At 41.9% G+C, this 12,501-nt stretch overlaps 1 protein-coding gene across 1 annotated transcript in view; it reads right to left on the reverse strand.

The window, feature by feature from the left end:
• Positions 1–3,856: 3,856 nt before the first annotated feature.
• Positions 3,857–12,501, reverse strand: part of Spats1 (spermatogenesis associated serine rich 1) — a 26,118-nt gene continuing 17,473 nt past the window's right edge. Inside the window, exons 6-9 of the mRNA XM_013350981.2 lie at positions 12,119–12,239; positions 10,903–10,965; positions 5,334–5,449; positions 3,857–5,103 (exon numbers count right to left, since the gene is read on the reverse strand). Of these exons, the coding sequence (XP_013206435.2) occupies positions 5,075–5,103; positions 5,334–5,449; positions 10,903–10,965; positions 12,119–12,239 (329 nt within the window). The 3' untranslated portion in view covers positions 3,857–5,074. The remainder of the gene's footprint in view (positions 5,104–5,333; positions 5,450–10,902; positions 10,966–12,118; positions 12,240–12,501) is intronic.

Consider the following 12,501-nt stretch of genomic DNA (forward strand, 5'->3'; position numbering starts at 1 on the left):
TCTGTGCACATTTCTGCAGTACCCGAGAAGGCCAGATGACAGCTCTAGATCCCCTAGAACTGAAGCTGCACACTGTTGTGAGCCACCATGTGGATGCTGGGTCCCGAACCTGGATCCTCCAGGTTGTAACAGCTGAGCCATTTCTCCAGCCCAGAATCCACTTTTTTATGCAATGGCAACTTAAAGATAATGCACTTTTCTTTTTCCTTTTTAGATTTTTACTTTTTTTTTGACGCAGATGGATGATTTGCAGGCATGTTGGATGCCCTGAAACTGAATTACAAATGGTTGTAGTTCACAAACACAGGTCTTCTATAGGAACAGTATACACTCTTAACTGCTGAGCCATCTCCCTAGCCCCACTTTGCTTTTTAAAGAAGTTCCAAGTTGCTCTGACATAGAACCCCTTTTCCACATAATACCTATTGACATGCAAGACACATAATTTGGAAGAGTCTGACTCCAGAAAGTAGTAGTCTACCTAACTTACAAAAGAAAGTTTAGGCTACATCATTCTCCATTTTGCCATCATAACCACCTTCTGGAACTGGATCTGACTGAATTGACATTTGCTTACCTGAGGAAAATACTTAAAATATCAATTTCTATCTCACCCGCTTTGTTTTTTTACTATTTTCATTTGTATTTATTACTGAGGAGTGGTGTTGCAAGCCAGAGCATACATGTGGAGGTCAGAAGGGAACTTCCAGGAGTTGGTTCTTCCCTTCTACCATGTCTCCCAGAGATCAAATTCATGTCAGTGCAGTGAGTGCTTTTACTGTTGAACCATGTTGTCAGCTCTCACCTATCTTTTAACACCAAGAGACTACACAGAAAAAGGCTAAAATTAGGGATGAAAGTCAACAGCAACATCAAGGTATAGTTGGGAAGAATATTAGTTACTACCCATAGTCCTCATAATCTCCCTCAAATAAATGTACTCAATTTAAGACAAGCTCTCTAGCTCCCTCTCAACCCCCAGATTGGCATTCCTAGACCCCCCTTCTCAATTGTTCATTAGCCATCACTGGGAAAACTGGTGTTCTGGTATCTTTACTACAAAATGAATCATATGCACCCTATCATAGTAATTAATACCATATTGCAAAACATTCTTTAAGATTTATTTATTTATGTGTGTGTGTGCGTGAATATGTATGCATCACATGTGAGGATATCCGATGAGGCCAGAAGAAGGTTTCAGAGCTCCTGATGCCGGAGTTACAGGGAGTTGTGAGCCTCCCGACTTGAGTGCTGAGAACTGAACTTGTTTCTCCTGGAAGAGCAGCAAGCAACTTTAACCGTGGAGCCATCTCCCCAGTCCCTGCAAAACAGTCTTAGTCACCTAATTTGGCTTGAGCTTCAGCTGCCAGCACTTCTTTTGTGGTGGATCCAATTGTGGTTTTTAATTTTTTTTTCTCAGGAATTCATCTTTGTGGGTCTCGTTTCTAGAGAGTTTCCTGTACCCTGATGTGGGACAGTGTTCCCAGGGAGCATTTGCTTTTCCTCAGGCCCCAGGAATTCGCTGCTCTGTTTAGGACCAGTATCCCAATCTGGTCATTAAAACTAGACCCTGAGTCCACATGTCTCATAGAGATTTTCTTTTTATCATGCATGTGTTTGTACCCCAGACTTCTATGCCAACTGCATCACAGGCCCTTTCATCAGTATGTGTCACAGGCATCTAGAACCAGTTTTCCTGATATCTGTTGCAAAATATTTGTCTAATTATATAAAAATGTGTTGCTGTTTTACCTTGTCTGCCTAAGGCACCTGATTGGTCTAATAAAAGCTGAATGGCCAATAGCAAGGAAGGTGGTGTAGGCAGAAATTCCTGGCAGGGAGAATAAGTACAAAGAGGAATTTAGGCTTGGAGGAGAAAGAAAAAGGACATCCGGAAGATGCCAAGGGCCAGACAGATGCTGAGGAAGCAGGAAAGTAGGACATACAGAAAGAAAGGTAAAAAGCCTGGAGGCAAAACCGATGAAGAGAAGCTGGTTCAGTTAAAAGAGCTAGTGGGGCAGCCTAAACTAAGGCCAAGCACTCAGAATTAATAAGTCTCTGTGTCTTTCTTTGGAAGCCGATTAGCGACCCAAAGAAAAATTCCTCTACAGATGTTGAACTCCTCCTAGAAAACCTGTAGTTCCTCAGGAATTTCTTATTTGAGGAAACAGTACCAGACTGATATGTGTGGGAATGTAGGAAGTGAAGTTCACTGAATAATGGGCAGATAGGGGTTGACATTTGGTTTACAAAGAGTTCACTTGTGCATCCCCATTTGTGCCCATTGAGAGGGGAGTGTGTTTTGTTTTCTGATTATACTATTGTGCCATATGGGCTACTAGGGGCCCTATCTTCCTATGACCACTTTTTTCCTCCCCTCATCCACAGCTACATCATCCCAAAGGCTTCCCTAGTCCCTCCATCTCCTGTGTCCCCTCCCTTATGGTCAAAGAAAGCTGCTGAATCTGGATACGAATGCAGAATTCTGAGTTCTATTTGAAATCCCATTAAAGAAGAACTCATTTTAGAGCAACTAAGCCCTGGCCATCCATTCTGTCCTCATTTTCTAGCAGAAGTCTCTTTTTACTCTCTGTAGCCAAATAATCATGCCATCATGCCACACTCACACTCCACTACTGGGGTCGAGCTATCTGTTGCTCCCTGAACACATGCCACAGTTGTTAAAGACAAACATTTTTACTCAGAAAATGAGGCATTTGATGGAGGAGGGTCATCTGTCTATCTGTTGCTTTCATTGGTTAATTAATAAAGAAACTGGTTGGTTTGATAGGACAGAAAATTAGGTAGGCAGAGTAGACAGAACAGAATGCTGGGAAGAAGGTATTGAGGTCAGCCGCCATGGAGCCAGCCAGCAGGTCAGACATGATGAATCTTTCCTGGTAAGCCACCACCTCGTGGTGCTGCACACATTATTAGAAATGGGTTAATCAAGATGTCAGAATTAGCCAGTAAGAGGCTAGAACTAATGGGCCAAGCAGTGTTTAAAATAATACAGTTTGTGTGTTGCTATTTCCGGGGCTAAGCTAATCATGAGGGAGCCGGGTGGGACGAAAAGCAGGCCTGCCCGCAGCTCCTCCCTACATTGAGCTATCTGGCTGCTGATTTGAGAGGCTCACAGGCTGGACTCCTTCATCACTCCCAGAAAGGTGTGCCTTTCACATACAGATTCGGGGAAGGAGCCTCCCAGATACTTAGTGTGAGATCAGACCATCACCCTGCATTGGAAGGACACCAGTCATCTCTTGAGTTCTCTGTCCTTTTCCAAGTCCACTGGGAAGCTGTCCCATATAGGTCACTAAAAAGTGCACCACCCATGTCTGGCACATTCCTCAGTCAGGGTGGAGGTGTTCCTGTGTTCAGATAATACTGTCTTGATTGTCCTTAAAGCTGCTACATGACCTTGAGAGTAAAACTAAATACTTTGCCATGTCAAATTCTGAAACAATGCCATAACCGACCTAACTTTTGGGAGCCAAACGTTCAAGATCAAAAGGAAACAGTCTTACCAAACTAATCTCACACCATAAATTTGGAAAGCACTGTGGATGCTACTGAATACCCATAAATCTTTTATGGATTTTTGAAGTTTAGTATTGCTATAGTTTGGATATGGCCCTGTGGTTATTGACCATATTGTGGTGATAGATTTAGAAGATTGTCTATGTCTCTGAGGGTGTTTCCAGAGACATTTAATGGAGAAGAAAAACCCACCCTGCATGTGAGCAGTATCATCCCATGGGCTGGGGTCACAGATGAAATAAAAATGAGAATTCCAGCTGAAAAACCTCTTCTCTCTCTCTCTCTCTCTCTCTCTCTCTCTCTCTCCTTTCACAGTTGTAGATACAGTATGGCCAGCTGCTTCATATTATTGTTGTCATACTTTTCCTGACATGATAGGCTATCACTTCAAACTGTAAGTCAAAATAAACCTTAAGTTGCTTCTCATCTGATACAACAATGAGAAATGAAACTAATATAGTCTCCAACACAAAGACGTGGAAAATTAATTAGAGGTTTGCATCACTATCACCCAGAGGCAGGCAAATATCTGAATTCCAGGACAGCCAGGGCTACACAGAGAAACCCTGTCAATGGAAGAAAGCAAGCAAGCAAACTTGATAGGATTTTGACAGTGCCTGGCATAACAAAAGGTGAAAAGTGATCAAGTGTCCGTGTAAAAAGTAATGCTGTTCTGGTCTCAAGTAATGCTTTCAGGAGGGGATTAGTCCTTTAGGAGGGGGGCGTCAGGGAAGGAAGTGGGTCCCTGGGAGCAGGCCTCCTAGCTTTATACCCTGTTCACATTTGTACTGTGGATACAATGTGATCAGCCATCCTCCTGCTTTTACCTCAGTGCCTTCCCTGCCTGCTGCTGTGTCTTCTCCACTATGGCTGACTGTAGCCCTCTGGCTCTGTGAGTCAAAATAAACCTTTTCCCTTAAGTTGCAAGAAGGCAGTGCCTTACCAGATACCAAATCCGCCAGCATCTTAAACTTGGACTTCTGGGCCTCCAGAACTATAATTAAGAATTCCTTTTGTTTATAAACTACCCAGTCTCTAGTATTTTGTCATAGCGGTCTGAGGAGTCTGCCTGTTAGCAATGACCTTCAGGCATTCTTCGGAATAAATGTGAACTGTAATTGCTGTCAGTGCTAAATAAAACTTGCATATACTGGGTGCAGAGTACCCACCACTTAAGAGACACATGCTTGAGGTATGAGGGCTGAGGTGGAAAGGATTATGTGTTTCACTAGCTCACAAGTGGGCCAAAAACATGAGAGAGAGAGAGCAAGATCTGGGATAAACGCTGTCAATGGTAGAATCTAGATGAAAGATATGGTGATGTCTACTTTATGATTTGTACAACTTCTCTGTACATTTTCCAAGTTTTCACAGTTGAGAGTTAAACAAAGCAAATAATAATGACTCCTCATTAGAGTCAAATTAATGGTTTAGGACAGAGACAATGTCAAAAACAAAGAGTAGGAAAAACCCAGCAATGGCAGAGGCTGGCTGGAGGTCAGTCAGTGCATGCTTGGGGGTTCGTTTCTGCTCAGGGATGTCTTGGAAGGATGAAAGCACCTGTGGATAGAGGTACAGCATTAAAGAGTGTTCCCTTACAAATCAACAGCTCTCAACCAACACATGCTCCATGAATGTATGTGAGGACCTCTGCCAGAGGACCCTTGGAGCAGAAGACACACCCACTCCAGGAGAGGCTCTGCCATCTATGAGCTCCAGATGAAGCCCCCCAAAAGACTGCTCTTCTGAACTCCAGAATTTATATTTTTTTTGAGATTTCTTGAACCTACCAGAGAAGAAAACACTGTGTAGGAAGGGTGGCGGTGCCTGCCAGTTATCCAACTCCTGGACTTCTTTTATCTCATTCCTCAAGTTGTTGGCCTTCTCCTTCTCCCAGAAAGGCAAGCTGGAGGAAGAACACAATCCTGCTGAGTTTGAATGGATGCCGGGTTAACTTTACAAACACCACCGATGGGTAAGACACTGCACACCACAAAATGAAAGAGGCCTCCACCTTGGAGCTGTGGAGATAGCTCAGTGAGTAAAGTGTAGTAGGACTTTCCTTTGGACCATCAGCCCACAAATAATGACATGGAAACTTGCTGTTAATTATGAAAACTCAGCCTTAGCTTGGCCTTGTCCCATTTAGCTCTTATAACCTAAAACTAACCTGCTTTTATTAGCCTATGTTTTACCATGTGGCTTTCTACCTTCTTTTCATTCTGTATGTCTGACTCCCTCCATGTCTCATTGGCATCTCCTCATGCCTTGATTATCTCCTCCTACTTTCTCTCTCTGCCCAGAAGTCCCACATATACCTCCTCCCTAGCTACTGGCCATTCAGCTCTTTATTAAACCAGTCAACAGCAATATATCTTCACACAGTGCATAAATATCCCACAATATTTCCCCCTTTTGTCTAAATAAAAAGGAAAGGTTTTAACTCTAACCCAGTAAAACTGTATACAATAAGAACAATTATCAAGTAAGAATTATATTCACAATGTCTAGCTCATATATATTTGGCAAATACAGAGAAAATACTCTATTATCTATCCTATCTTAGTGAATCCAAAGTTTTACACCTAAACCATTTTCTATCATAACTCCTATTGCCATCCTAAAAATATCTTTTTAGACTTAAAAATATCTTCTTAGATAAATAGCTTAAGCTTCTATGTTGCTCAACCTTATAAACTTTATATCTCTTATGTAAGTTTTTTCTGAATTTGTCAACAAAGAAAACTGTATACCATCTAGTCTTCAATCCCCATCAGAGACCCAAGAAGGATATATTACCTGAGTAAATACTAAGTGCAAAGTAAGCAATTTCTAAAACTATATAAATGACAGACATCTGGCTGCCTAGACTGTCACCCAAGGTTCCTCTGTAATGTTGGGGTATCCATATTGAGCCTACAGGCCTAGAATATCTGACAGACTTTCTTATGAGGCAGGAATTTTGAAGGACTGTCCTACTCTGTCTTGGAAAAGTTTGGCAGTTACCTTCTTTTGTGTCCTGCTCGTCCAATTTGGACAGCATATTGGACAGTCAAGGAAAGGACAGTTTTTCACCCAAATGATTAGTTTTGCTACATTGAAGGCAAACTCCATATGGAGGTTCTTTGATGCCTGTCATCCTTTTTTGAAGTAAATTGGTGCTGCCAAGAGTATATGTGTCTCACTGTCATGAAAAACCTTATGCTATTAAAACATCTTTAATGTCATATTCTATAGGTCTCTTAAGTGTTTGAAATCCATCTTCATATCTAAAGTATATCTCTGACTCTGAAAACATACCTAACGTGGCCACAAATTTGATTGTTAGATGACTAGCTACTAACCTGTATTTCTCTAATTATCCTAAATAGTTTGTAATAATAACTTTCAAGGACTAGAAATTTACTTTATATTTTTAAATGAGCTGCATAGGCACAACGCCTTAAACAAGAGTAGAAACATATATACAGCATAACAAAAAGCCTTAAATTTGTATTAATATACAAAAATCCATAGTGCCAAGCAGTGGTGGCACATGCCTTTAATCCCAGCACTTGGGAAGCAGAGGCAGGTATATCTCTGTGAGTTTGAGGCTAGCCTGGTCTACAGAGCAAGTTCCAGGACAGGCTCCAAAGCTACAGGGAAACCTGTCTTGAAAAACCAAAAATATATATATATATATCCACACCAATGTAATATATTTGAGATTAGTGGTTATTCAAAAGCAGACTCAACAATCCACCCTTTTATCCCATCATTTCTGTACTATATCCCCCTTTTTCCTTTCAGAAAGAGATCCTTAATCTAATCTCCTTTATTCAGCTTTTCATCTGACTATGACCAACAGCAATTTGTAACCAATCCCCCTAAACAATAAACATCCATAATCCATTGAACGACTAAAACTATCCACCCTACTTCTTGGGAATGTGGGTATTGTATCCTCTGTTCTGCTTCCTGTTATCTGGGGGCAACAGCATCTTTAGGGAACCCTAAAAAATGGGATAATGGTCAAGTCCAGGGAGAGCTAGCTTGTCTAGTCTTGCTGTAATGGAAAAGTGCAAGGTTTATCTGAAGTTCTGGCTGGATAGTCTGTGAGGCTGAACCATCTCAGCTAGCAGCTTTGAAGTTGTTCTGATGCAGAATTTAAAGGAAACTGCAACAGAAAAGGCATTCTGAGAAGCTGGATCACCTGGGATACTTGTCTTTATTGGTGTCTAGTTCTTTTTTTCTGAAAACCCATAAACTTTTAAAGGTAACATACGTGTGTGTGTGTGTGTGTTAACAAACATATGGAATGTGCAGTGTATACAAGTCAGCTACAGATGATTTTTTGTTTCATGTTTGAGCTGTCAACTTTATAAGTTTGTTTGGACTGTATAACCAAACCTCTATCCATGCCATATGAAAGAATGTCATGTAATAATAAGTCATGAGGACTCTGTAGCCAACAGGATCTATCATGTCTCATCCAGTCTCACAGCTGCTCCCATGTAGAGGGATCAGCATATGCATTACCTGTCCTGTAGTCTGTCTTGGTTTCCTTTTTTATGTCTGTAGTCAAGATTTTCAGGAGGTCTCTCCCAATCAAACTGGATCTTAATTGATTTTGAAGAGAACCATAGCTTTTTGTTTCCTATGGAAACAAAAGCATAACCTGTCCCCCAATGCAACATATTTTCTGACTTCCATTGTGAAGTTAAGATATTCTTAAAATATATAGGTTTAATTATCAATTTCTATAATCCAGTGTCTCTTAGCAGCTATTGGTTTTTTGTACATTAGCATTTAAAAATTCAAAGTCAACGAAGCACCATACAGGACCCAGACACCCTGTGTATTTCCCAACTTTATGTGGCTTATTTTTTTTTTATTGCTTTACTCTCTCTTTAACAACTTTGTTATTTTTAACGACTTTGTGTATTTTTTCTATGACTGTCTGTACCCATTTTTTACTGTATCTGTTTAAAGGTTTTCTCATTCTGGGTTGCTTTAGTGCACACCTACAGTGTTCTCTGACCGCAAGATGAATGTGACTCTGACAGCTGTCTCTGCCTGTCTCAGTTCCCTGAGAGCCCACCTCATGCTGGCATGTTTACCACCCCAGCTTTGGGAAGCTGATGTGTCTAAACCCTGTCTTAGAAAACCAAAAAAAAAAAAAAGTACTAGTGCCAGCTGGAGGTGTAGCTCAGTTGGAAGGTTGCTTTTGAAGCAAGCAGGAAGCTGTGGCTTAATTCCCAGCACCACATAAACCAGGCATGATGATGCCTAGGTCTTCCTTGACTGTGTCGTGAGTTTGAGGTCAACCTGATCTACATGAGACCCTGTCAAAGAAGTAAAAAACAAAAAATAGTCTCTAGATAAGATTTTTCAACTACTGTGCTCTGAGGGAGTGGGAGCTGAATCTAAGAAACACTGAGTAGTAGATCCAGCTCCTGAAACTGGAGCCCTTTAGCCTCCTGACACGATCAGTTGGGCAGATGACTTCCAGGTCAAATTGCCATGAAGGAAGCCCAAGTCTCTTGATTCATAGATTGGCCCCAGTACAAAAGAGCACCCTAGTCTGTAGTGCTTTTTCTTTGAAAAATACAATCCTAGCACTTGGGAAGCAGAGGCAAGCAGATCTCTGTGAGTTCGAGGCCACCTTGGTCTACAGTGCAAATTCTGGGACAGAGCTACGTAGGGAAACCTTGCCTTGAAAAACCAAAAAATTAATATAATATAATATAATATAACATAATATAATATAATATGTTAGAAAAACCATCCTGCTTGGTATTTTATGATTTATACATACAAATATATTTACAAAAACTCAAACAGTTGGGTGGAATGCAAAGATTAGATGGTTGGTGGTATTTTAAGTATTCTAGAATAGTGTTTATAAAAAATAAAGTACAGACATGAGAAGCCTAATTATATGTTACAGGGAATAATGAAGCATAATGAAGGCATGAGAGGTACCAAGTAAAATAAAAGGCTTTTATTCCCCGAGCTCTGAGGTTTGGTACTCCCACTGCATCCCGGTGTGTGAGACTCGGGAACACGCACCCACCTCACCGTACTGATGTGGGAGTGTCATATATCAATCTGTTGATTTCATTGGTTAAGGAATAAAGAAACTGCCTAGGCCCCTTGATAGGCCAACCCTTAGGTGGGTGGAGTAAACAGAACAGAAGGCTGGGAGAAAGAAGCTGAGTCAGTGAGTCGCCATGGTTCCCGCACTCTAGGCAGATGCAGGTTAAAATCTTTCCTGGTAAGCCAGCTCGTGGGCTACAAAGATTAATAGAAATGGGTTAGATTAATATGTAAGAGCTAGCCAATAAGAGGCTGGAACTATTGGGGCCAGGCAGTGTTTAAAAGAATACAGTTTCCGTGTAATTATTTCGGGGCATAAGCTAAGCTAGCCATGTGGGCGGCCAGGTGCCGGGGACGCAGCCCCGCCACTCTTATTTCAACACAGTACTTACAGGAGTACAAAATAGAGAGGAGAGGTAAATAAATGCATGAGCTTCAGACGGCCAGAGCAAAAGTGTGAAATCAGGGGCCTGGAGAGATGGCTCCGTAGCAGTTAAAAGCACTGGCTGCTCTTGCAGAAGACCCTGGTTTGACTCCCAGCATCCACATGGTGGCTTGAAACCATTTGTAAATTCAGTTCCAGGGAATCCAAAACCCTCTTCTGGTGTCTCTGGGTATTGGTCATACACATGGTATACAGATACACATGCAGGCAAAGTACCCACACGCGTAATTTTTTTATTTAAAACTATTTAATTCTATAAGCATGGAATTAGGAGCACTGAACGACTCCTGCTGCCAAGTATGCAACCTTGAGCTTAGTCCTCGAGATGCCCAGAGTAGGGGAGAACCAACTCCTAACACACAGCATGTGCACCTCCATGCACACATCTTTTTTTTTATTTTAGTATAAAAACAGGAATAGTCCTGTTCCAATACACGGTGTTCTGTTGGCTTTCCCTTTGGTTTTGAAGCTCCAACCAGTTCCCCAGCTGCAGGCATCAAACATGTGCTTGTTTTTCCCAGAACACTCTAATGTGATACGGCTCTTGAGAACACAGTGTTGTTAGTCTTTTTGCTCCGTGTAAATGCCCCTCCTGTGCATACCCAAGCACACCTTGGCGCCTGTCAGTTAGCTGGTGTCATATGTAGAATTTGTCCCCCTCCATTGCCAGAGGCCACAGACCCTTGACCGCTGTGTGTCTCTCCAACTGCACCGACCCTGCTGCTGGGACACTTAAACGGTCCCCATGGTTTGGCAGCCTGCAGGCTCCTCCGTGGGAGAAAAGGGTGTCATTTTCTCAGAGATCGGACCATAGAAAACTTGGTGAGAAAACTCACTTGGGGATTTGAGGAAGAGGCTCCAGTGGAATAAATGTATCAAATTTTTTCTCATAAGGAACCCTAGGGGGAAAAAAACAGTAAAAAAAACCCATGAGATTGCAATGACCTCTTAAAGCATGGAGAGCAACACGTCACCCTTTCCAAAACCACCCCCACCTTCTGGTGTCAGTCCTCAAATGTGGGCTTCAGAACCACACAGGGAATTGCGTTTAATTTTTTGTTGTGTTTCATCAAGACCACTGACTCTCACGTGACTAGTTTTCTAACCATTTTCAATATAACACGACAGCTGTTTTCCTCCTAGTTGAATGACTCTCCTCTTTGATCGTATTTTCCTAAATTCGCCTCCACATTTAATACCAACCCATATACTCATCACTAGCAATCAGACTGGGTATGGAAGCACCTAAGCCTTCAAGTATGTGGTAATAGAAATCAGACCAACAAACAACCCCTTCTTTGTCTATCAGCTTTTAAAAGTACTACATAATGGGATTCTCTACATATGTATCATTGGAGCTGGCTCATAGTCAACCCTCCATCGCCCTCTCATACTCCCTCCCCACTGTTCCGCTTCCTTCCCCCAAATTGTTTCCTTCCAGTGATGCATTATATATAACATATATGTATATATACATATGTGTATATATGCATGTGTGTGCATGCGCTTCTTGAAAGGATAGTGGGTTTTTTTTGTTGTTGTTGTTGTATTGAGGTTGAAATTAAGGCCTTGCCTATGTCTGTACCACCAAGAAGCTCTATCCCCAGCCCCTCTCATGTCTTTTATTATTTCAATTCCACAATTGTGTATAGGCACAAATTAACTAAAGATGAACTTTCAAAGGAATTTGTCACTCCATCATATCTTATTGCTGTCCACCCCTTTAAAAATAATTTCTATACAAGGACTAGGGAAATGGGTCAGTAGGTATGAAACTTGCTATGAAAGCAATAGGACCTGAGTTTCAAGTCCCCAGAACCCACATAAAAGCCAGGCACAACTGTGTGTACCTGTAACCCCAGCACTAGGGGACAGAGACAGGCAAATCCCAGGAGTTCAGTGGCCAGCTGGCCTGGCCAAAATGTCGAGCTTTGGGTTCAGCCAGAGAGATCCAGTAAAGACATAGCTAAAATAAATGATACATTAAGTATTTACATATAGCAGAATTAATTTACAGTTAATAAAATTCCCCTGGAATGAGCACGCACTCACAGTGAAAAGTTGACTGGTGGCAGAGTTGCTCCTGCTTTGAAGAACTCCTTACTCTGCTCTGGGAACATGTATGGGTTATCCCCTGGTGTTAACTTTGGGATTCCATTTCTGGGATCAATATCTGTGGGAAGCGTTTAGAAACATGACACATAAGGCTGAAACCAATGCCCCGCTCACTGCGAGCAGCAATGCAGTCACGTGACAGTGAAGATCACGCCTCTTCGTGCTTACTGTGGGATGAAGTTCTGCTGCCCTGCCTCAAGTCCACGGTGACATTTTCCCTACACTATGCTGTCAGACGTGATGATTTTAGAACCTGGAGGGTTGAAGAAGAGAGTAGAGAGGATAGGGGAGTGTCGTGAAATACCCTCCCCTGTGTGTGG

The sequence above is a fragment of the Microtus ochrogaster genome, linkage group LG2, assembly GCF_000317375.1.
Source record: "Microtus ochrogaster isolate Prairie Vole_2 linkage group LG2, MicOch1.0, whole genome shotgun sequence".
NCBI classification, from domain to species: Eukaryota; Metazoa; Chordata; class Mammalia; order Rodentia; family Cricetidae; genus Microtus; species Microtus ochrogaster.